The sequence below is a fragment of the Bos mutus genome, chromosome 10, assembly GCF_027580195.1.
Source record: "Bos mutus isolate GX-2022 chromosome 10, NWIPB_WYAK_1.1, whole genome shotgun sequence".
NCBI lineage: Eukaryota > Metazoa > Chordata > Mammalia > Artiodactyla > Bovidae > Bos > Bos mutus.
Genome location: NC_091626.1, coordinates 83,681,617 through 83,707,240, shown reverse-complemented (window position 1 = coordinate 83,707,240; position 25,624 = coordinate 83,681,617). Strand labels below are relative to the sequence as shown.

At 52.9% G+C, this 25,624-nt stretch overlaps 1 protein-coding gene across 17 annotated transcripts in view; it reads right to left on the bottom strand.

Annotated features, from left to right (window-relative positions):
- TTC7B (tetratricopeptide repeat domain 7B) overlaps window positions 1-25,624 on the bottom strand; it is a 273,939-nt gene that overhangs the window by 45,889 nt on the left and 202,426 nt on the right. For all 17 annotated transcript variants that reach the window (XM_070378355.1, XM_070378356.1, XM_070378354.1 and 14 more), the window contains 2 exons: window positions 10,072-10,188; window positions 2,201-2,298 (listed from right to left, as the gene is read on the bottom strand). In XM_070378355.1, coding sequence (XP_070234456.1) covers window positions 2,201-2,298; window positions 10,072-10,188 — 215 coding nt within the window. The remainder of the gene's footprint in view (window positions 1-2,200; window positions 2,299-10,071; window positions 10,189-25,624) is intronic.

Genomic DNA, 25,624 nt, shown 5'->3' with positions numbered 1-25,624 from the left:
GGGATGTGGGAAATAAGATCTAAGCTTATTTGCATGGAAGGGAAAACCAAAAGCTAATAAAAACAGTTATCTTTAGGAAAAGGCGAGGGAGAAGGGCAGGGAGGAAGCAGAACTTAAGCTAAATCCGTGGGTCGTTCTGGAGACAGGGGTCCTGGAACTGCCCACGGGCTCAGCTGTACAAAACTGCCCGTTATTCATCACGACGGAGGCACCTTTTCCATTTATAGGAGCGTCTGTCAGGCTTTTTAAGTCTCTCGGATTTAAAGGATCATCTCAGAAGGTTCTGCCATCATTTACGACCAGTCTGCCGCTGGTAAGGTCTGCTAACATGGCCTTCTGCTTTTCCGGCTCCCTAGCCTCCTGGTAAGTACCGGTGGTGGTGAAACCAACGACATGGGGCTCCCGGGCAGGGCGGGTGAGAAGGGTCCTGGAGGGGCTCGTGTGGCAAGTACAACCACAGCACAATACCACGGTCACTGGCCAGCACCTGGGAGCCTGTGCCCCGGCAGCGTGGACCCCACCCCGGCTCAGGATTCAGGGACAGCAGTGCCCACTATGCACAAGGGCGGCCACCCACGCTGGGCACGAGACACACCTCACCTGAATGCTGTGGCACCTGAGGTTTCCTCTGTGGAGGGAGCCTCCTGAGGGCTCAGGGCGGTGGGGGGATGTTCCTGGGGCAACGGGGAGAACGAACCCCAAGGGCCTCGCTCATTTTCTCCTGCCTGTTTGCACTGTGATGTAGATGAAAGTTTGGGGACCTCGGGGCAAATGAAGACCCCGACCAGCTGGAAGGACAGGGCGTCTGACTTCATACCAGGGTCCTCACAGGGTCCTGGGGGGAGGAGGCCCCGGGCGGCAGCTGCGAGGAACTGGTGAGCATCACCTCCCTGTCTTCTCTCCCCGGAGGTCCAAGCCTCACCTCGCGGGGGCTAAGAGCCTGACCTTCCCTTTTCTGCAGTGAAGGGTCACGCACGTCCCTCCAGTGGGACTGGACCGTGAGCAGAGCCCAGCTCAGGGTCGGCCTGGTTCACATCTAAGCCTGCCAGTGGCTGGCCCTCAGTCCGGGGCCCAGGCCGCTGCAAGGCCGAGGAGTCCCTGTGGCCCTCCCAGCCTGCACTTGGAGCAGCGGCTGGTAAACGGCACTGACTGAAATTCGCGCTGCTCCCAGCGCTCTCCTGACCGGGGAGTCCCAAGGCCCTGCGGTCGGGCCTCCTGAGCCGACTTGAGGTCTGGAAAAGGGGGCCTAGCGGGGCAAGGCGGGCAGCTGGGAGAACAGCTCAGGCAAGGACTGTGCCCGGCTCCCGTCCCCGGGGAGAGGCTCTCCAGGGTGACTCCCCGTGCTGGGCTCAGGGATGCTCTCCAGCTCTTCGGAGGGGTTGGGTCTGGACCCAGGACCGGGAGGCTCCTCTCGTGAGGGCAACCCCCAGGGGGCTGGGGGCGCCCAGAGGTGGTCTAAGCCAGACACGGAGTGCCATGCGGGTGGCGGGGAGGCAGCAAACCCGCTCCCAACGACACTCGGGGACTGCCTCAGGCTCACAGCTGGGCACGTCTTAATAGTCCCTGGGTCCGTTGAGTCCTCCAAACGGCCCCCTGAGATGTCGGTATTCCTATCAGAAATTACTCGTTTGCACTTCTGGAGATGATAGCGGTATCTCTACCCACCCTCTACTTAGGCAACTGTAGAAACACAGATGCGAACTGACGTGCTAATGTCTGCAGAGAGGCAGGAAGTGCGCAGGCCTCCTCTCGGGGTCAGTGGACTCCGAGGCTCAGAACCCACTGCCCCCTCGCAGTGGGTGGGTGGGTGTGTGTTCGTGGGTGCCACGGATGAGATACCGAAACCTTGATTTCAGCAAGTCTGAAATCTAAAGAGAGACAAAGAAACACAAAAGCCAAGGGACGCTTGAAGGGGATGGGAAGAGTCTAATTTTAGTTTCGAATTTTTGGCTCCAAGAGCAAGGGGAAAAACAGAAAGATTTCAAAGAATTGTGTTGGCAAGGAATAGGACGGCCCCCACCACGAACCCAGACTCGAAAAAGACCCTGGGGAAAAGGCCCGTCAGGCGGGAGATGAGCCCGTTTCCCTGGCGATGCCTTCCGGCCCTGGGCCCCGGGGGCTCCACCCCACGGGCCCGGGGGCCGGGCCCCACCCCGCTCCGGCTAACACCGTTTCAGCCCCGCTGCCCTTTTGGTCTCACCTGTCTCGGGGTCGCTGAAGTCTGGCAAAGTAATTGTATTAAGCTGTCGTCTGTCAGCAATGGTTCTATCTAAGAGGCTGCTCCCACGTCCAGAATCACTGCAAAACACAGCTGCAAAGGTCAGTCATTGGAAGGGCGGGCGGGGGAAGGAAAGAGAAGCACCCGATCCCCACGCCTGCATTGTGTTTCTGACGTTCTTCGGCACCTTGTCACCTGTCACCACGCGTCCAGCTTTCCCTGGGCCAGCTTCCTTTCAGCATCCGTATCCCCGGCGTGGCTCAAACCGCACCTGCGGGCCCGAGCTATGCAGGAAATGGAAACGTGGAGCCAGCGTCTCCACCCCAGCGGGGGCACACTGCTGGGCGCCAGGCTCGCTGGGGCCATGAGCGTGCCATCCTCCCGTTGCCTCCCGGAACCCGCGATCAGCACGCATGCTTCCAGCCGGTGGCGGCCCAGAAAGATCACCCGGGGCATCTCGGTAAACCGCTGAGGCCTGGGTTCTGCCCGACCCAACAGACCAGAAGTGCTGGTGTTTAAAGCTCCCCCTTTGGTTCCAATGCGGAGCCGAATTCAAGAACCACTGGGCCCTACTTTTCAAAGGCTGATCACAGCCACGGCCTCCTTTGGGTCCCGAGAACAAGCCTTTACCATCATGATGCGGTCGAGACCTCTATCTAATGAACGAGGGAGAGGCTGTGTGAGGCTGCACACGGGAAGGGGGGCTGGCAGAGAGCCCCGGCCAGCGCTCCTGAGCAGGAGACAGCCTTAGGGAGGGCACCTCGGGTCCTGCCAGCAGCCTCCCCACTGGCACCCCCAGCCAGTGTCCCGCACCGAGCCCCGCAGGCTGCTCCTGCAGAACGGGACTGGCCACTCCTCAGGTGAGTTACGGGAGACCACACAGGCCATTCATTCACAGATCTTAACTCACACTGCTCCCCCCTCTAATTGCAGAAGCCTGTAAGCAAAAAAATGAAAACTGCCTTCTTCTTTTTCCTCCATCACGATGTTCCATCAAAGATGCATATTTGTCTCTTGAGGTTTGAGTCTAATGCTTTTCTTTCAATCCTTTTTTTTTAATCTGGGGGCTCTACGGATGATTTTTTTAGTTGTTGTTGTCAAGAAATTCAACTTCTACAATAAAGGGACACGATTTCCTTCCTCTCTGCAGCTGTTGCTAAAAGTGGTACAAACAAGATTTGCTATGAAACTTAATATGGTTTGCAGGCTGTAATTTCCACGTCCAGTGATGTAGTTAGAGAAATCCACAGGAAACAGAAGGAAACTTGCTTCAGTAAAGACTGTCAGCCTATACTTATGACATCACTGGATACATGCTTTTTGGAAACTATTCTATTAGTTATTTCCATGTCTGAGAAACAATAAATGTCTCTGAGCAGAAGACAGCATGAAAGTCTGTGCAAATTTGCATGAATCACATTACCAGCTGAATGTTTCTAGCATTGTTCTGTTCAGGTATGTATTTTTAATACAAATATTACAAAAATACTATAAAATTTGACAAAGGGTTAATCATCTGAATGTTGCAATAGGTCCCCACCTAGGAGTTTTGGGAAGATATGTTCCCAAAATATAGTGATATTTTTCATCACCTTGGGGATTCCAGGACACACAGTGAGGTGCTGGAATTGCAGAGGAAGGATGTGCCTAGGTTTTCAGTGAACTGGACCTTGGTAAGAGGGTGGGACTGTCCGTTCCAGGCTTCCCACCGCACCAAGCTTCAGGGCACAGGGCTGGCTGCTTCGTGCCATGTTGCGTCCCGGAACCCAGCTGGGCCAGGAGTCTGGGCTCCTTCCTACATCTGTCCCTGATGGTAGGTCACTCTGAGCAAGGCCACTTCCTGTGTGCTTCAGTGACTTCCCTGTGAGATGAGGATGAAGATTGTCTTCCCACATACGCATGAGTCAGGCTGAACTGAGGTCATGCAGACAGAGCATTCAGAAGGGTTACAACTCCTGGGCACACACCCTAGGGGTCCTTATAAGTACTACATGAGGGCAGGCGTGGGGAAGCTGAGTTAAGGACCTCCGACCCCAGGTGCCAGAAACCCCAACTAAGACAAAGTCTTGACTTACGAAGATCACCCAGTAAGGACACAGGACCTGTTGACCTGTTTCTCTCCCGCCAGCTGAGAAACTATGTACGGTGTGTCCCTTCCTTTACCTCCACGGTATTGAAGCAGCAGTAACTAGTCTGAAAGAGACGCTTTTGTTTCCACCCTGACTCAGTGACTGAGAATCCCGCTGGATGCTTTAAGCAGGTTTCAGTTCTTGGCTTACATGCTGCAGACTCTGCCTTCACCGTGATCCACAGGAGGAGGGAGAAGGGGCTGGGGAGGCCTGGCCGGCCCTGGAGGTTGCTTAGTGCTCTCACTCTGGCCTGTCCCCCCGTGAGCCCTCCTCTCTCTGGGACACATCTGCTTGGGCTCCTCTACAGACCACCTCCCCTGAGAGCCCCATCACCTCCGCTCCTCTCTGGTTTGCTCTTAGGTGCCAGGACCCCTTCTCAAGGAGGCTGGCAGGAAGGAAGGGAAAACCATTCCCAGCAATGGTGTCAGTAGAAGGTCAAGGAGGCTGGCAGGAAGGAAGGGAAAACCATTCCCAGCGATGGTGTCAGTAGAAGGTTTAGGGAAAGAAAACTGGAAGGAGCCTCAAATCCACTGCCCATGAGCTGCAGAGACCCACATGTGGAGACATACACGTCCGGTAGCTCCTATTCCCCTAAATCAGGACTGAAAATCCAGAGTAAACTCTCCTGATGGTTAAGCTGTTCTGGAAACCGGAAACTTCTCTTGGAAATTCTCTAACAGCAAGAGGAAAGCTGGTGGGGGGCTGGGAGTCGGAATGCTAGAGTTCATCACAGCTTTGTCGCTTCCTGGCTCTGAGATAGTGCCAGGTGCATGATAAATACTGGATGTAACAGAGGGCCTCAGAGAGGGAACTGGAGCATTTCCCAGGTGTCTTCAGGCAGGACCACACAAACAAGGCAAGTTCCCTTCACTCCCGAACTCAGCTTTCTCACCAGTAAAAAGGGTCTGACAGAACACAACATCTGCCCGTTTTCTGGGGCTGCTCTGAAGATGCATGAGAGCGCACTGTGCAAAAAGAAAAGCTCCTCCAAAGCACTGGTGACTGTCAGCATTAAGGAGAGGAGGCAAGAACCCACAGAAGAACCACACAAAAGAGAGCTTCACGACCCAGACAACCACCACAGTGTGGTCACTCACCTAGAGCCAGACATCCCAGAATGCGAAGTCAAGTGGGCCTCAGGAAGCAGCACTACGAACAAAGCTAGTGGAGGTGACGGAATTCCAGTGGAGCTGTTTCAACTCCTGGAAGATGATGCTGTGAAAGTGCTGCACTCAGTATGCTTGGAAAACTCAGCAGTGGCCACAGGACTGGAAAAGGGCAGTTTTCATTCCAATCCCACAGAAAGACAATGCCAAAGAATGCTCAAACTACTGCACAATTGCATTCATCTCACATGCTAGTAATGCTCAAAATTCTGCAAGCCAGGCTTCAGCAATACGTGAACCATGAACTTCCAGATGTTCAAGCTGGTTTTAGAAAAGGCAGAGGAACAGGAGATCAAATTGCCAACATCCGCTGGATCATCGAAAAAGCAAGAAAGTTCCAGAAAAACATCTATTTCTGCTTTATTGACTATGCCAAAGCCTTTGACTGTGTGGATCACAATAAACTGTGGAAAATTCTGAAAGAGATGGGAATATCAGACCACCTGACCTGCCTCTTGAGAAACCTATATGCAGGTCAGGAAGCAACAGTTTAGAACTGGACATGGAACAACAGACTGGTTCCAAATAGGAAAAGGAGTACGTCAAGGCTGTATATTGTCACCCTGCTTATTTAACTTCTATGCAGAGTACATCATGAGAAACACTGGGCTGGAAGAAGCACAAACTGGAATCAAGATTGCCGGGAGAAATATCAATAACCTCAGATATGCAGACGACACCACCCTTAGGGCAGAAAGTGAAGAGGAACTAAAAGCCTCTTGATGAAAGTGAAAGAGGAGAGTGAAAAAGTTGGCTTAAAGCTCAACATTCAGAAAATGAAAATCATGGTATCTGGTCCCATCACTTCATGGGAAATAGATGGGGAAACAGTGGAAACAGTGTCAGACTTTATTTTTGGGGCTCCAAAATCAATGCAGATGGTGATTGCAGCCATGAAATTAAAAGACACTTACTCCTTGGAAGGAAAGTTATGACCAACCTAGATAGCATATTGAAAAGCAGAGACTTGACTGCCAACAAAGGTCCGTCTAGTCAAGGCTATGGTTTTTCCAGTGGTCATGTATGGATGTGAGAGTTGGACTGTGAAGAAAGCGGAGCGCCAAACAATTGATGCTTTTGAAGACTCTTGAGAGTCCCTTGGACTGCAAGGAGATCCAACCAGTCCATTCTGAAGGAGATCAACCCTGGGATTTCTTTGGACGGACTGATGCTGAAGCTGAAGCTCTAGTACTTTGTCCACCTCATGTGAAGAGTTGACTCATTGGAAAAGAGCCTGATGCTGGGAGGGATTAGGGGCAGGAGGAGAAGGGCACGGCAAAGGATGAGATGGCTGGATGGCATCACCGACTCGTTGGACATGAGTTTGGGTGAACTCCAGGAGCTGGTGATGGACAGGGAGGCCTGGCGTGCTGAGATTCATGGGGACGCAAAGAGTCGGACATGACTGAGCGACTGAACTGAACTGAACTGAACTGAATGTGATTGAAATGGGACTTAGGAAGAAAAAGTTTTCTTCCAGTCATGTGACTACATGATGGATGGTCCAAGTGGTGGTGACAAGAGGGAGAAGAGTGGTGAATAAGAAGAAAGCAAAGGCAAAGACGCTGGCTGTCAACTTAGAGAGGCGCACAGGCGGCGGGAGAGCCTTGATGTTCAGCAGACCGGGGTTTGAATCAAAGATGAACTAGTTGTTTAGCTGAGAAAACTAGGGCAAGATCTGTAACCTCACGTAGCTTCACTTTTATTCTCTATAAAATGGAATGAACAGTAGCCGTCTCGCAAGGCTGAGACAGGGCTTGAGAAGAACGTATAAACAGCCTGGCCCGGTGGCATAGAGACGGGGAAGTGCTTCCACGCTGGGAGGCTGCTGGACTGTCTGGCGAGGTTCTGGCCGAAGTCACACGATCTTGAGTGGCCAGGTCAGCACTTGCAAGAACAGCCGGAGCTGTGCGCTTACCCAAGAGAGGAGGCAGACCGTGAGGTGGGTTTCTGTCCCAAAGACAAGCGCAACCTTGCAGGCCTCAGGAAGTCCGCCCAGGTTTCTGCAGTGACCAGCACTTTGCCATGCGCACACCCAGGAGAACGCCCCACACCCTGCGCTCACAGGAGATGTGGCCTGAGCTGGGGGTGTGGCTCTCCCTCAAGCCAGAGTTAAGAGGAGGGGAGGGTTGCAGAGAACACTTGGCGAGGTCCGGCCTCAGTCTGGCCCTGTGATGCCCCAGGGTCCTCCTCTGCGCCCGTGTTCCCTGCTCTGGAACCAGTGCCAGCCCCAGGGGGGGTTTGTAGGGGGTGGGTGCGGGGGGCAGATCCTGAGGGTGAGCAAAGACCTCTCCCCGAGACCCCTGAGACACAGGGGCGCCTGAGCCCCAAGTCAGCGAAGACCTGCAGCCAGAAGCCAGCCTCCTCCAGCCAGGGGGCTTTCTGCTTCCCAGGCAGGGCCGCCTCTCACCCACCTGCTCATGCGCCTCTGGCCTTTTCTAGAACCCTGTGTGACCCGACTGGGGGCTGCCGGGCCCAGAGGGCACTGTCCCTCCCGAGCACCCCCCACCCCCGCACCGTGCCCCTCTCTGTGCCAGGGCCGTGTGCACGGGGAGAGCCACAGGAGAAACGCTTTATTTCTATCCCAGAGAAAATATAGTTAGAAGAGCCACAGGAAGACCTGCCGCCCCTCCCCCGAGGCACCCCCCCCCCGCCGCCCTCCCGCCCCATCCTCTCTGCCCCCCGCCAGGCTCCACCCTGCACCGCCCCGAAGATCCATGCACACAGCCCAGGCATTTGGTGAAGTATTTTTAAAGAGCTTTCCGATTCTGCTATTTTTTTTTTTCTCTCCTCACATTCAATATTCTTGGTTGCTATGTGGGAGGAAATGTGGGGAGGTGGGAGAGGTGTGGAGAACGGAGGGAAAATTGGCAACGGAGAGCTGGTGGATTTCTCTCCTCTTTTCTCGGGGGGCACAGACAAAGGCATGAGCTCCAGCGGGAAGCAGCCGGCTCCGCAGTGTCGGCTCGTGGCAAAGACCCTCCCCATGCCCCTAATCCTGCTGCTGCCGGGAGACCTGGAGGGGGGCTTTGGGGACAGAAATGTGGACGTTTCCCATTGCTGCCAACAGACTGAGAAGGCAGCCTTCTCTAAACATTAGGATGATCTTTATCTCCAGAACACAGCCACAGAAGGGAGGAGGCCAGTCTCTGGGTGTCTTCCCACCGAGGGCAGATGGCTGGGGCGGCCTCCCCGCCTGCACCGGGGGCTCATGAGACGGTCTGGGCCAAGGCCTCTCCTCCTTCACCTTCTCAGCCCTGCTCTGCAGGGTCTAGACCTGACTAACGCTCCCCAGTTACCGACCACCTCTTCCCTGTTCCTGTCACACCAGCGGCTGTGCGCTCCGCCAGCCCTTCGGAGCATGAAGCTTAGACCGGCTCCCTTTCTCGCTCCCTTGGAGTCGCCCCAGACTCTCCTGATGTCGCCTGGCCCTGGTCTCACCACTGTCCTTGTGGAAGCCCCGCCTGAGCCCACACACCCTCCCCCCGCCGGCCTCCCGGGGGCTGGGCCGGACCCCGAACACATCCGTGACTTACACGCTTCAGACTCCTGACTGTTCAGAGTAGAAGGCAGGCTATCCATACATCCTGCTGCGAACCTGAACATATTCTGTGTGAGTGGCTGTCTGAATTCACCTGAATGACCAGGTCCCCTTTTCCTTAAATCACCTCCTTCAGAGGTCTGGGCACACTCTGTAATCTAGACATTTGCTGGGAACAACTGCCCAAGACTTGAAGATGATGCTTTTCGGGGACGTTCTGGGAGAGGGCTGGTGGGCTGCCTAGCAGACCTTCCGTACAAAATCTGCCTGTGTGGCATGGGGCCTTGACTGACCGAGACTGGCCAGGCTGTTTCACAGCTCTGGGGGGCAGAGTTGCCGGCGGAAAACCTACCAATTTTGTCTGGTTGAGACACAGTCAGTGTCTTTAGAGAAGGTAACCTCAAGCAATACATTTCATTGTTTTATAGGATATTATTGTTTTTATATTTATTTGCAAATTCATTTCAGCATATCTAGTTTTCAAATTCTTCTTTGAATCAGTCTTAACAGTTTATTGCTTCCTTCATTAGTTAATGAGATAAATAAAACCTTTGATAAATGCTTCCTGTATATTTGAGTCATGATTTTAGCTTCTTGAAAATTACACTTTATCACCCCAATAGCAATTTCCACTCTCCCTGGTAGGATGCAGCCTGTTAGCCACTCAGGTCTTTTAAATATTACCGTGAGAACACCATCTGGAATATATAACTGACGAGTCTATCCACAAATCACTAGCAAGATGGTAAGACTCTTCAAAGGAATTATGTAAATCAGGAGGAGACCGGTCGGAATTGAGCCTAGAGGGCCACTGTGGCGGCAAAAGCATAAGAAACCCATGACTTGGCGGATTCATCAGACACCAGGAGAAAACGCCCCTAGAGATGGAGCGTGAGGCTCCACCGCGGGGGCCCGGGGTGCACGGGGGTGGAGAGCCCTTCCGGCTAGATGCCGGGCGGGGACGGCGGAGCCGCGGACGCCACGCGATGCCCGCACGACGCATGCCTGGCCTCTTACCTGGGGTTGGTCAGGTTGTAGCAGGATTTCCAGATCTGTAACATGTGCTTACACGTGAGGAGCGCCTCGTCCGGGCCCCGGGAGAGGGACTCCAGCTTCACTTTGGAAAACAGCAGTCTGCGAGGGGAGACAGAGGGGAGGACACAGCTCAGGCTGGAGCCCGGCAGGACGGCACGGGTGGCCGGGAGCTCTGCGGAACCCTGCTGGGGGGCCACAGCGTCCATTCGGCCTTTCCCTAAGAAATCGGAAGGGACTCTTTGGCCGCCCTACAGGAAGGGGCGTCCAAAGGCTGGACCCGAGGGAAGCGCGGTGGCCAGGGACTCCAGAGCTCGCGGGGCAGGATGCGGCTTTGCCCGACTCTCACTGCCAAGGCGATGTCGGCACAGCGCCGCCATGGGTGGTCAGGTGAAAAGCATTCGAGCGGCTAATTTCATTCAGGACAGAGAGATTTTAGGAAGAGGGTGCTTTTTAGAGCACAACCAACTTACCTGCAAAACCTCAAAAATCCATCAAAAGTGAATTTTGATTTATTTACAAAACTCCAGGCAATGTGACTCGGTTGATATAAATACCTATCAGTAATTCACACAGTGATTGTCATCGCATGAAGGAGATGACAGCTTGGACCAAGGGCTCATGAAAAGCGGGGCCTGGGTAAGGCCTTCCCCTCTGTGATCTGCTCCAGCCCCGCTCTGAAGGGGCAAGGACTTCACCAAGTCACTCACAATCACTGACTCTCTCTCCCCCTTTTTGGCACTACCCATGGCTCTGCCCAGACTGCCAGGGCACTCAGGGGAGCCCCTTCTCACTTCCCTGGCCTCTCAGAGTTCCTCTGCGTGCACAGTATTTTGATTCCCTCTGGCATCAGCTCCTTGGTCCCTGGGCTCATCGCCATTGTCCTTGTGAAGCCCCAGCCTGAGCCCAGATTCCGTCCTGATGGTCGCACTATCCTCTCACTTTCCCAGCTCTGAGAAATCATACATAAAGAAATCGCATCTAAAAATCATTCCCATTCCCAGCTCAAGAAACTACAGTGATTCCTTACCGCCTGTAATGTTAAGTCAAAATTCCTTATCGAGGCCTTTAAGACTCTGCCCGCAGGCCACCGTATGTCACCGTCCCACCTGGTGCCGTGTTTTCCGCCGGACTCTACCCCCACCAGCGTAATTCACTGCAGAGAGCATGCGTGTGCTCAGCCGTGTCTGCTGGTGGACTGTATGCTGCCAGGCTCCTCTCTCCATGGGGTTCTCCAGGCAAGAATACCTGAGTGGGTTGCCATTTCCTCCTCCAAGAGGTCTTTCCAGGCCAGGGATTGAATCCATGTCTCCTGCACTGCTGGCGGGTTCTTTTACTGCTGAGGAAGCCCCATGTAATTCACCGAAGTCTGTGTTTTTATCATAACTCTAAGAGTACTTGCCACGTTCTCAATCTTAATCTCTACTAATCCACGTCTCTCCTTGGTTCCTCCTAAATTCAGCAAAACCCCATCTCATCAAACGAGTCCCCCACGGATACCACTTAATCACACCTTTACCTTTACTCCGTGTGCACCACAGGCGTGCTGAGTCACTCAGTCGTGTCCAACTCTTTGCGACCCCATGGACTGTAGCCCACCAGGCTCCTCAGTCCATGGGGTTCTCCAGGCAAGAATCCTGGAGTGGTTGCCATCTCCTCCTCCGGGGGATCTTCCCTATCCACGGATCAAACCTGCGTCTCTTGCATCTCCTGCGTTGGCAGGTGGGGTCTTTACCACTAGCGCCACCAGGGAAGTCCTTGTGAGGTGGTGTTTGTTGATAATAAAAAGAAGACAAAGACAGGGAGGCGCGCCCGCTTGTTAAAGCCTCCTGTGCCCTCGCTCCGCCCTTTACAGAACGTCGCAGTGTTGCCTTTGTAAGGACCCTTCTCGGTCGGTGCTGTTCATCTCCCTTCAACAAGAAAATCCCAGTCTCTCTCTCTGGCCTCCCATCCACAGTGCTTAGCTCCGTAAGGTCAACAAGCTTCAAATCAGCATTTTCTCTCTAAACCACAGAAGATAAAGAAAAACGTCTCTAGTGATTGAAGTTGGACCTGCAGGAGAATTCCTCACCATGGACCACTCATTTGAAGGCAGAACTGGAATAGGCTGGTCCTGAGAGGCGCCACCCGATCTCGGGATGGCTTGGCACCATCCGCTCCCTCCGAATGGACTCCGGATGCCTGAGCAGGTGCTGGCGGCCCCCAGGGGTCAGGGCTGTGGCCCCCTCAAGCCTGGGGCTGTAGAAGCCGAAGTGGGGGCGGTAAGAACCACAGGCCAAGGAATGCGGGCGGCAGGGCCTGGCCAACCAGCAGCAGGCAGAGAGAGTGAGGCCAGATGGAGACAGGGCTTGGCTTTGGCTCAAAAACACCTCAAGAAGTGACGTTCCCGGAGGCCTTTCCAGGACTGCCTGCAGGGAACGGCAGCTCCTCAGGTGTCCTGAGGGGTTTTTAAGGAGGCAGATGTTGACTCATGAGTATCTTCATGCGTCTAGAAGGTAGTGGGAGTACTTTTTCACCAGAAAGTGTTAAAAGTGAAAGTGAAAACGTGAGTCAGTCGTGTCTGACTCTTTGCAACCCCATGGACTGTGGCCCACCAGGCTCCTCCATCCATGGGGTTCTCCAGGCAAGAAGACCGGAGTGGTTGCCATTCCCTCCTCCAGTGGATCTTCCTGACCCAGGGATGGAACCCTGGTTTCCCGCATTGCAGACAGATTCTTTAGCACTGAGCCACCAGGGAAGCCCACGTTTCCAGCAGAGTCTTCCAGCAAACACAGGTCACCTGGGAGGCATGTTACAGAGGAAGCAGGGCTGCTGAGCAGCCACCTGCCAGCGTGTGGTGGAGACCTGCTTGGATGCCAGAGACCTCACGGGTGATGGTTGGGCACCAAGCCATTCGGGCCAATGGGCCACCCCACCAGGACCACGGTGGGTTCTTGGAGGCCCCCAGGTCCTCTGACTGAGCCAGGCTCGAAGCGGGCCTGCCCACGGGGGCCAGGAGGTGGGGGGGAGGTTTCCCCGCCCAGCAGGCAGCTGGGGCTCTGAGAGCAGTTATCACGGCTCCTGGAACTGGACAGGACGCCAGAGCCTCGTCTCTAGGCTGCAGCTTGGGAGAGCAGTTCTGTGCAAGGCTTCTTGGCGGAGAAAGAACTTCTAATTAACATGAAATAACAGCTTTCAAACACTTGACTCAGGATGTGGAGTTGAAAAGGTGTGGGCTGGATTTCAGAGAACCCGACAGGAAGAACAATAGTACAACTGCTGAGCCCAAGAGATGGGAAAGGCGCTGGACATGGAGTGAAAGGAGGGCAGCACGAAGGGGAGGCTGGGGACGGGGGCCTGGGGACTGGGGGGGGGGGCGGGGGCGGCTGGGGCCGGGGCCGGGGACAGGGGGGCTGGGAACAGGGCTGGGGGACAGGGGGCTGGGGGACAGGGGCCTGGGGACGGGGTGGGGGGGGCGGGGGCAGCTGGGGCCGGGGCCGGGGACAGGGGGCCGGGGACAGGGGGGCTGGGAACAGGGCTGGGGGACAGGGGGCTGGGGGACAGGGGCCTGGGGACGGGGTGGGGGGGGCGGGGGCAGCTGGGGCCGGGGCCGGGGACAGGGGGCCGGGGACAGGGGGGCTGGGAACAGGGCTGGGGGACAGGGGGCTGGGGGACAGGGGGGCTGGGGGACAGGGGGACTGGGGACCAGGCTGGGGGGGCAGAGCCGCTCGCCCACCATCAGGCGTGTCCTGCACGATGGCAGACCTCCGGGACACCTGAGTCTGGCCCGGCCTTGAAGGCAGGCAGAAGCGGGGGCAGAGGCCTGGCCTCAGAGACCGGCCCCGGGCCTGGCTGGTGAGGCGGAGAACAAAGCCGGAACAGACCCCGGGATGCCTGACACCCTTTTCACCGAGCCCTGCTCGCGCATCTCAGGACTGTTGCGAATGCCTGGCTGGGAGCACGTTCCATTAGGACAGACTCGAAGATACACACAGCGTCTGGCGTTCACGGGCCGTGGTTGATGTCCCAAGAGGCCGCAGAGCCTACCTACAGAGGAGACCCTGAGGCAGAAATCCTGGGACCGACCAGCCGCGGCTGTCTCAGCGCGCCGACCTGTCGATGCAATGGAAGCAGCAGCGGGTGGACGGCTACACACACCCCTGGGTCCAACCACGGCCAAGTGAGGTGTTGCTCTAAGTGCAGTCAGATGTCACATGCTGGGAAAATGGTCTTTTCCTGTTCCCTACAGCTGGCTCAAAGTCCATTAATCTAATTTTAAAACTTTTTGTTCAGAGACTCCTCGAATCCTTACAGGAAATTAATGAAGACTAGAACTTCCCTACAATACCCATCTGACGATGTTCCTGGAGCCCAAACCTAGCATCTCGGGCAATGCCCCTGAGGGCCTGGCTCCTGCCCATGTGCTCCGCCCACCAGGGGCACCCCCATCCTAGTCAGGGTCGCCTTCCTTCATGGTCACCCTCCTTGCGCCCCTGAGTCTGTGCGCGGGCTGTTCCTTCTGTCTGGATTCTGCTTTTCCACCGTTTCTACTTTTAAAGCCTTCTCTACTTAGCTTTCAAGGTTCAGGTCAAACCTCCTTGCCCCCCAACCACTGAAGCCAGCCTTAAATAAACAGAAGCTAAAACTCCCAAATGGAAATACAATTCCAGAAAATACAAGAGTTCTCTGCTGTGGAATAATGAGCTATAAGCCAGGAAGCTTCTGCTTTCAAGACAAGTGAAATAATAACAATAACCACAGTGGCTGCCAGACGCTGTAAACATGTGATCAGTGATTCTTACGACATCTCTGCAAGTTAGGCCGAAAGCTAAGTCTTCTGCCCGAGTTCACACAGCCGGTTCCTGGCAGAACAGAAATGTAACCCAAACCCACTTGACTCCACAGCGCAGGACGAGAAAGACTTAAAATATTCTAAACACACCACTGACACTAATGAAGATATGTAGCATTTTCTAATCCACTGTTAAATATTTAAAACCCTAAAATGTGCAAGTGGTAAAGAATCCACCTACCATGCAGGAGACACAGGAGCATGGGTTTGATCCCTGGGTCAGGAAGCTCCCCGGGAGGAAGAAATGGCAACCTACTCCTGTATTTTTGCCTGGAGAATCTCCTGGACAGAGGAGCCTGGTGGGCTACATTCCATAGGCTCACAAAGAATCAGACCCGACTGAGCACGCATATGGAGACAAAATCTGCAAAGATCTCCGTTAGATACTGTGTGGAAGAGAAAGAGGCATAAAATACAGTTCCTTGCCCTCAGAGAATATATAGTCCAATCAGTAAAAAAAAAAAAGACTTGCTTGCCACAAAGATTAGGTGAGACTTCTGGCTTAGGCACAGATTGTATGTGTGTGTGTTAGTCACTCAGTTATGTCCAACTCTCTGTGACCCCCTGGACTGTAGCTCTCCAGGATCCTCTGTACATGGGATTCTCTAGGCAAGAATATTGGAGTGGGTTGCCATTTCCTTCTCCAGGGGATCTTCCCAACTCAGGAGGCCCTGATATTTGGGCAGGGCTGCAGGAAAAGAGGAGTTGGGGCTGCTGAGGTTTTGTTCCTAGGATACGTCATACGTGATTCTGAATAAAATGATTACATTTGCTTTTTGTGACTTGCTTCTTCCCTCAAAAGTCAGGTGCATATAAAACTCTAGACACTTGATGGACACAGTTAATCAGGGTTTTACTTTTCATTAGAACTAATAGAAATAATATTTTACCCTATTTTTGGAATTTTTTGAGAATCCCAGAGTAACTCTCGAAATAACTGCCTGGCTTAGTGTAGAGCTCAGAGAGAAGATGGGGCCCCTGGTGAGTTCTCACTGGGCACTTGGGCAATGTACCAGGGCCCAGTTTAATCTCCAATCTCACCCCAGGAAGATTTCCTCACTCCTGGACACCCTGCCTCCAGCACGTCCCTCTGGTTCAGCTTTATCCTGGGCCCCACCCCCATGAGTCCCAGACGCGACCCCGCATAGGCCCTCCTACCTCCCTGCCTGTGTTCTCTGCCCGCCTGGAGGTCTCCTCCCCAACCACCCTCCCAATGACCCGTGCAAGTCCCTCTGTCTGACATTTCTGATCTGCCCCTCCCCAGGCAGCAACTAGCTTCGTCCTCATCTCATTTGCATATTTCTTTTCATCTGTTTACTCATAAACATAGACAGCGTATTAAAAAGCCATCACTTTGCTGACAAAGGTCCATATTGTCAAGGCTATGGCTTCTCCAGTAGTCATGTATGGATGTGAGCGTTCACCATAAAGATGGCTGAGTGCCAAAGGATTGATGCTTTTGAACTGTGGTGTTGGAGAAGACTCTTGAGAGTCCCTTGGACTGCAAGGAGATCCAACCAGTTTATCCTAAAGGAAATCAGTCCTGAATATTCACTGGAAGGACTGATGCTGAAACTGAAGCTCCAATACTTTGGCCACCTGATGTGAAGGAGTGACTCATTGGAAAAGACCCTGATGCTGAGAAAGATTGAAGGCGGGGGTGGGGGGGGGTGTGGTGCGACAGAGGATGAGACGGTTGGATGGCATCGTCGACTCAGTGGATATGAATTAGAGTAAACTCCAAGAGATAGTGAAAGACAGAGAAGCCTGGCGTGCTGCAGCCCACGGAGTCACAAAGAATTGGACATGACTGAACAACTGAACAGATCTATGCAGTTGTCAGTGTGCCTGATAATGAATTTGTTCATCTTTTTGTCAGTCATTTTAAAAAGTGCCTAATATGCCTTTGAGGCCACAAAGAGGAGTAAGATGCGGTGTTTCTCCCTCACCAAAAGCTCACAGTGTAGCGGTCTATACACAGGATATGTGATAAGCCCAGATAGACATAAGGACAAGGTTATCTGGCATCGCAAAAGGAAGGAGACAGGGTCTTCCTGGGGGGCCATGGAGGACAACTGAGAAGGACTTTTCTAGTTAGGGGAGGACGGGCTCTGGGGAGAGGCCTTCCATGCAGGCAGATGGACCATCTCAAGCCAAGGCAGGATCGTCCCCGTGTGCTCAAAGAATGGGGTCTGGAGTCTGGGATATAAGGCTGGGACCTGAGACAAGACAGAAGAGGAGATATTGCTAAATTCTGAAATCTAGTATGCCTCACCAAGCTTTCTGATGAAGAACTGTCAATGACAATAAATTAGGAAAGTTTAGAGAAATACTATAGTAATAAACTCCCTCCAATCTTACAGCATAAAAAATGCACTCATTAATTGCATCAAGGAGGAAACACACATGTTAATAAACAAACCCTCACTAATCAGATCCGTAAACGCTGTTGTCAAGGCAGCTGATTCAGAAAGAACATCCCGGGAAGCCCGAACGTCTGGTATTTTGTGCTAATCTGTGTTTGCAGCGCTTGGGCTAGGCCTGCCAGGGACCTGTCTTTGTTTAGCTGCTGAATGTCGGCCGGGATGCAAAACAGCTGTGCAGAAAATGCCTGTGGTGTTTGCCCAAGCGGGGCAGTGGCCACGGGGACCTCGAACGCCGCCCCCATCTCTCTTCCGGGGGCTGAGCTGAGGGCTGGCGTGGACTGGCTGCAGAACACCTGTGGGGAGCGTCACGGGGTGGAAGAGACGGCACAGCGGGCAGGGGCAGGAGGAGGCAGGCGCGCTGAGACGCAGTGTGAGGTTGGGAAGACGGCTGGGCAGCCACGGAGCAGAAGGGGACAGGAGCCGAGCGAGGCGCCCGGAGCACGCGGTGAGGCGGAGGAGGGCGGAAACCCGTCGCCAGTGAGTCAGCGGGACGGAGTCCGAGAGTGCTGAGCGGGCCCCTCTCCGGTCACGGACGGGCAGTCATTAGACACCGCTGACCAGCCCTCCAACATCGGGGTGAGAGGCTGGCCTCAGGTTCCAGGCTGGCTTTGGTGAAGCAAATCCATCTTGACTCCTCCTCACCTGCATTTCTGACGGCCTGCTGGTCTCGGAGCCCTGGCTCTCCCGCTGGATTTCCACAGCAGGCTGATCCCGGGAGGGGGTGTTCTTTGCAAAACGTAGCCTCTAATCTGGGCTGAGTCACCGTCGCTAGAGGGAGCGGGGCCAGGACTGGTCACTGGGCCACCTGGCCTGACGCATCTCCATGGGCTCAGCCACCCCCAGGCATGCCTGCAATGGTGGGCATACAGCTGTGCAGGCCCAGGGCTGAGGCTCCCGGACCCCTGAGGACCCTCTGAGGACAGGTGGAAGGAGGAGGGTTTGGCACCAGTCACGTGACAGCTTCCATAACACTGCTTGGGGAACAAATCACTCATGGAGATCGACCAACAAACATCATCTGAATGAACGATCTGTCTGCTCAGCTATCAGGAAACACACAGTTTCCTTCATCATCTGGCCCTCCTAATTGCTGTACTGACATCTGTTCATCAACTCATTAGAAAAAGAAAAAATATATATATATATATATGTATATATATCTTTTTCCAATTAACCCAAACCTGGGAAAGACCTTGAGAGTCCTGCAGTGAATGCTTTGCTACTCAAGAATGTGGTCAGGGCAGGTACCTTCTGCATTCCCTGGGAACCTGTGAGAAATGCAGAAAATCCACCCACTCTAGACCCAATGGGGCTTTCTCTGGTGGCTCAGACAGTAAAGAACCTGCCTGCAATCAAGAAGGATTGGGAAGATCCTGTGGAGAAGGAATGGCAACCCACTCCAGTATTCGTGCCTGGAGAATCCCGTGGACAGAGGAGTCTGTCTGTAGCATCTTCATGTAACAAGATTGGGTTAGAATCTTGTTCTAATGGATTAGAACGAGACCTGATGGATTAGAATCTTCATGTAACAAGATTCCTAGGTGATCTGTGTGCAAATTTAAGTTCAAAAAGTAGCACTCTACTTCATAACTCTCCATTTTTACTTGCAATGGTCTGATTTTTTTTTTTTAAAGACCTCCAGGAAAACACTTCCCATAGTCCCTACACTTAGGCAATTCTGTGTTTATTTCATTCCAGTAAGAATTTTGAAGGTATTTTATTCTTAAATTCAGTGGCCATTCTGATCAATCACTTACATTAAGTTCATAAATGAAGGGCACCCCCCACCTGTGGTCTTGAACCTTCCTTTCCTTTTAGAGAGATTCTCTGGGTGAGGTTCTGGTGGCTGTGCTGTAAGAAATGGCAATCGACTCCAGTATTCTTGCCTGGAGAATCCCATGGACAGAGGAGCCTGGCGGGCTACAGTCCATGGGGTCGAAAGAGTCGGACACAACTGAACCACTAAGAACAACAAGGTCCTTGCTGAGCATGGCCAGTGAGGACCAGTGTACTGAGCCAGGCACCGCTCACGTTGTCAGCCACAGAAAGGGTGCCTGAGTCTGCAGAGCACTGGATCGTCACCACTGCCCAGGGCGTCTGCCTCAGGGCTGGAAAACTCAAATGTCTTCCTGAACCAGGCAAGTAAATAGGAGCTGGCTTCAAGGTCTCTTTGGAGTCATGCCTGCCCACCCCAAAGCTAATCAAATCCAGACATTCCTGAGATGTGCATTCACTTACAGGGACTCTGCTAACAGAAGTCTGCCCATGGCTACCGGACGGACACCCCTGGTCTGCAAGCTCGTCAGAGACTGAGCGCCTGGTGTCCTTTAGAAACCCCAGAGCACACGCTGACGCCTGCTCAGCTGGCTAACAGAACCACCAAAGGGAGGTTTGAAGATCGTGGCTAGAAACGAGCGGCTGGTCCAGGCGGCTCATTGGCCAACTTCTCTGGGAGCCTCTACCACTGAGGAAGTTCTGGAAATGTGACCACGCTCAGGGCCCGCGGCGGCCGGGGAAGGAGACCCCGCACAGGGTGCTGGCAGGTGTGGGGGCTCCCCCGCCAGCCTCCCTGTCTCCCCCGCCAGGGCTCCCCGAGCTGCTGGCTCCGGGAGCACCGGCACCGCGTCTGTTCGGCCGAAGCCAGCTAGCCCCGCGGGCGGATGCCTGGCTTTACAGGCGCGCCCACCCCTAGCGCAGGCCGAGGATGGCCGCCCGGCCTCCTCTCTGGACGGGCAAGGCCTCCCGCTGGGCCCCGTATCAGTTACACTCTGCAGCGCCTTCCGGTCGAAGTGTCAACAATCTGGATACTCCCCCATCCTCCTAGCGATATTTTTAGAACAAACAAACAACTGGCATATTTAGCGGCAATAAATCACCCTGAGAAACCCCGGTTTGGCTCATTTTTTGCTCCCACTTTAGCTACTAATCTCAACTCCGATTAGGGTCCTGGAACCTCAGCTGGAAGTGCCCGGGACGGGCTGGTTGAGAACACGTGTGCACCAGGCCGCCCAGGCCTGGGAGAGCCGCTCTGGGCCTGCGAGTGACGTGCTGGCGATGGGAGCCATGCCCTTCAGTGCCACCCTCAGAGCAGCAGTCAGGACGGCCTCCCGGTCACCATCTGACCGGGTGGAACTGGGGTGGAGGGGGTGCAGAGAAGCAAGAGGCCCAGAAGCCGCCCTGGGGCTGGGGGGCGAGTCGGTGAGTTAGGGTTAGGGTTAAACGGTCTGGGGCCCCAGAAGCCGTCTGCTACGGAAAGACGCGAGCAGGAAAAACTGGAAAGCACCCTTTCCCAGGTAACTACCCTGGCTCTAACAATAGAGATTTCGTTCTCTCTGAACCAGGACCACCACTGAGTGTCTCTAACATGGGCGGGGGCAAACCGAGAGCCGATCGGCCCATCGCCGGGGGCACGCGGGGTCCCAGCTCCCTGAGCAGGGAGCGAACCTGTGTCCCCGCGATGGACGCACAGAGTCGGAGCCCCGGGGCTGCCAGAGGAGTCGCATCATCTTTACTTCTGACTCAGCTGCCACGGCCGAGGTCTCCCCGTGTCCCCACGTCTGAGGACGGGGACTCAAGAAGGAAGGACACCCCGGGCCCCTGCAGGGATAAAGACAGAGGCGGAAAGGACGGGGACCCTACAGTCACCCAGGCCCAGAGGGAAGGGGGCTCGGCCCCCTGAGACACGGACTCACAGGAAGCCGTGAAGGTCTGAGACGCACAGTGGCTCCACCCAGAGTCAGGACGGGAGCCGGACGGGGGAGGTGTCGGGTGCCTGGACGCGGGCCGGCGGGGCGGGGAGAGGTGGAGCCGGCACGCCTCTGGGCTCAGAGCGGCGCGGGACCAGGGTCCTCGCACAGCTCTGCTCCTGTGACCCCGGGCGCTTGGCCCTCGCCCTCTCTCAGCACATCGGGAGGTCTGGTTTGGCTCTGCTGCCTCCCAGGTGCCCAGGGAGGCCTGGGACTGCGGCTCCTGAGCAGCACGGGCGGCCTCGGCGGTGGTCCAGGTTCCCAAACGCTCAGCGCACCACGGTGGCCCCCGAGCTCATGCTGTGAGCTGTGGGGGGCCGGGGAACGGCCCCTGGGCCTCGGCTCCGCGGGCACAGATCAGCGGGAAGCAGGGTCCCATCCTTAACTGCCGCTGCTGTTGTTCAGTTGCCAAATCGTTTCCGATTCTTTGCGACCCCATGGACTGCAGCACGCCAGGCCTCCCTGTCCATCCCCACTCCCAGAGTTTGCCCAAACTCATGTCCATCGAGTCAGTGATGCCATCCAACCATCTCATCCTCTGTCGCCCCCTTCTCCTCCTGCCCTCAATCTTTCCCAGCATCAGGGTCTTTTGAAATGAGTCAGTTCTTCGCATCTGGTGGCCAAAGTATTGGCGCTTCAGCTTCAGCATCAGTCCTTCCAGTGAATATTCAGGACTGATTTCCTTTAAGATGGACTGGTTGGATCTTCTTGCAGTCCAAGGGACTCTCAAAGAGTCTTCTACAGCACCACGGTTCAAAGGCATCAGTTCTTTGGCGCTCAGCCTTCTTTACAGTCCAAAGTCTCTCATATAAGAATAATCATACAGTACTTGTCCTTTTGTGACTGGCTTATTTTATTAGCATAAAAAAAAAAACATCCTCAAGTTTCATCCATGTTGTGGCATATTTCATAGCATATTTCAGATTTCCTCCTTTGTCTTTTTTAAAGAATTTCCTTCCTTTTTAAAAACTGAATCATATTCCATTGTATATGGGTCACACTTTGCTTATCTATCCACTCATCCATGGACACTTGGGTGGCATCTGCCTTTTGGGTCTTATGAATACTGCTGTTGTGAACTCGAGTGTACAGCCTCTGTTCCTTCTTTCAATTCTTTTGAGTATTTACCCAGAAGTGGAATTGCTGGATCATACAATAATCTATTTTTATTATTTTGAGGAACCGCCACACTATTTTCCACAGCAGCTGCACCATTTTACATTCCCACCAGCAGAGCACAAGAGTTCTGGCTTCTCCACGCCCTCTCCAACACTTGTTACTGTCTTCAGTTTTGTTTTTTTTTTAATAATAGCCATCCTAATGGTATCTCATTGTGGTTTTGATTTGCTTTCCCTAATGATTAGTGATGCTAAGACTATTTCCATGGGCTCATTGGCCACTTGAACATCTGCTTTGGACAAAGGTCTATTCAAATCCTTTGTTCATTTTTTTTTTTTTGAGTTTTTGTCGTTGTTGTTATGGAAGTCTGATTTTAAGCTAGCTACTGCACCACTGACTCCACTCCACTTTGATCTGTGGCATCTTTCAGGCAGTCATGCACTACCTTTGCCCAAAGATCACCCCAACCTGTACCTGAGGAAGGGGCATCACCAGTCAGTTACTGTGAGCTCATCCCTCCCAGACATCCTTCCGTGGGTCATTTCTCCAGTTTAACATGACGAACAGCCTCTTTCCTTGTGTTCCAACTTTCTATCAAATACAGATTTAATGGGCACGTTCATTACCCCATCACTCAGCTCAGACATAAAAATAGCCCATAAAACTGGCCTCTCAGTAATCACTACATCGAAACATTACTCAATAAATAAGACTATGCCTTCTTCTCACTCTCAGTCAACACACACACTCTCAGAGAAACTCAGTTTTAAGTTGAAAAAACTCAATATGATATTTCAACTTAAAACTGAGTTTCTCTGAGAGTGTGTGTGTTGACTGAGACAGAGTGAGAAGAAGGCATAGTCTTACTTGCCAAGTAATGACTTGTTTTAAACCAGATATATTCTCCACTCAAGAAAAGGATGATCTTCACCATGTTTTCTGGTTTCTTGAAGAGATTAACAGAGGAGACAGGATGAACTCCTGCTCACAGCGACTGCTGGCTTGAAGAGAACATGGACTGGCAGCCTCTCCAGCCCCTCACACAGCAACTGGAACGTGAGGGGAGCGCAGAGGCTGAGGCCAGGCTGCCTGGGCCCAAAGCCTGACCCTGACACGAGGAGATGCATCATCTCGGACAAGCCAGTCAACCCGTCTGTGCCTTAGTGTCCTTATCTGCAAAACGAGGATGACAATACTACCAGCCTCTGGTGTTCTCATGACGATTACAGTAGTGTAAAGTGTGTGAAGTGCTCACAGGAGTGGCCTGTATGCAAAATGGGCTTCCCAGGTGGTGCTAGAACCTGCCGGCCAGTGCAGGGGACATAAGTGACACAGGTCGGATGCCTGGAGGAGGAAACGGCAACCCACCCCAGTATTCTTGCTGGAGAATCCCATGGACAGAGGGGCCTGGTGAAGAGATACAGCTGAGCAAGTGAGCACGTGTGCACGTATATGAAGCGGAATGTGGCTGGAGATCGTTACTGCTGCAGCCGTGGACAAATGGGTGAGTGAGGGGGAGTTATATACGTTTCCACACAGTTCCTGTTGGTGTAAAAAGAAGCATGATTATCTGACAAAACCCGCTTCCATATGTATGGGAGTAGAAGACCATATACAGAAGAGCTTGCCTTTCAAGCTGGTAACTTGAGGATTATTTCAACATCTGACATATCAAAGTCATGGATCAGAAATCACCATAAGGGTCCCTATTGCACTTTTACTTTCTAGAGGTTTCAAGGGCTGCTTTCTGAGCTTTGTGGTGACAGTTGATGGCTTCTTATGTGTGCAGCTGATTTGATGACCTCTGTGAGAGTCCGAGAATAAGTGCCTTCATGTGCTCTATTTAAGTAGGAAATAGTAAAGTTCAGATCAACTGAAAATCTGTAATGAGGAAAGCTGTATAATCACAACTTGTCTCAGGGCAAGAAGCTATACCCTGGCGTGGTTGGGTATAGTTAGACGCCGTTGGAAGCCTGGGCTGAATTAGAATAAAACTCAGTTACACTAAAGGTCTCAAATCTGCCACTGGCACTATACTCTCTGATATATTTTCCAAAGACAAAAGTAACAGACTGTCAGCTCTCACTGCGATATTCTATCTAAAAATGAATAATCCCAGGCAGAAGCACAAAGTCTGCAAGGGCCTGACCACACCCTGGTCATGCTGTCTCCGGAAGAGAGAAGTGTTTCCAACATCAGCCAGCATCACCTTCTATATTCTTGGACCAGTAAGGAAAATTACTAAGTAAAATATATTCATCAATTAGGAAATTTCTGCCAAGCTGTATTTTAAAAGAACAACAGAGGCCCTTGTACCAAGTACAAGAGACAGTGAATCTATCAGAATCCATGAACACAATATAAAAATGTGTATTTTGTTAAATTTTATTTCAGGAAAAACGTACCATGCGTGAGAGACTTTTAATATATAATCAGCAAATGCTAATTTTCCTTTTGTTTAGGTATTTAATAGTTAAAGGCTTTAAGAAAACAAGTTTTCAACAGAAGAAAAAGGCAGTATTAGAGAAACAAACGAAAAAGACAAGACACATACAGAAATGACAGACATTCATTCACCCGTCACTGATTATATTAAATGTGAAAGGCACAAATACTTGAGACAAAAGGCAGAAGTTACCTGCCTGAATAGAAAAGTAAAATCCTAAACTAACAAAACTTAAGAAAACGAAATAAAACCCCATCTATAGAGGAAGAAATACTAGAAGAAATAATGTCTGAGAATTTTCTACAAACAATAAACAAGACAAACAAGACCAATTCACAGCTAAGAAGTCCCAAGCAGGACTCGCGCCTTGGCCACACCACGGCGGAAACGCCGGGGGCTGCCACGATGGCCGCGGCAGCGGACGTGCGAATGCCGCATCACGCCGACGTCTGCGTCAGGACGCGCCGACGTCTGCGTCAGGACGCGCCAAGCGGGCTTCGCAACCCTGACGAAAGCAGCGGCGCGCTCAGGAGCGAGGAGACACGAGCCTGGAATCATGGATCTGGAAAGGTATTCCAAGTACACACACACAAATTGTATGTGTGTATATCTCTGTGTGTGTGTGTGTGTGTATATGGTATATGGATATTTGTAAGTGGATGTATGATGAAACTAATTATGCAATTTGTTACATATTGATAAAAGGTAGAATTTAGAAGGAAGACACAGCAATTCTGTGGCTTCCCTGGTGGTTCAGATGGTAAAGAACCTGCCTGCAATGCAGGGGACCTGGGTTCAATCCTTGGGTAGGGAAGATCCCCTGAAGAAGAGGATGGCTGCCCCCCTCCAGTATTCTCACCTGGAGAATTTCACGGACAGAGGAGCCTGGCACGCTACAGTCCAGGGGGTCACAAAGAGCAGGACACAACGGAACCACTAACACACATAGCAATTCTACATTTAAATGTAC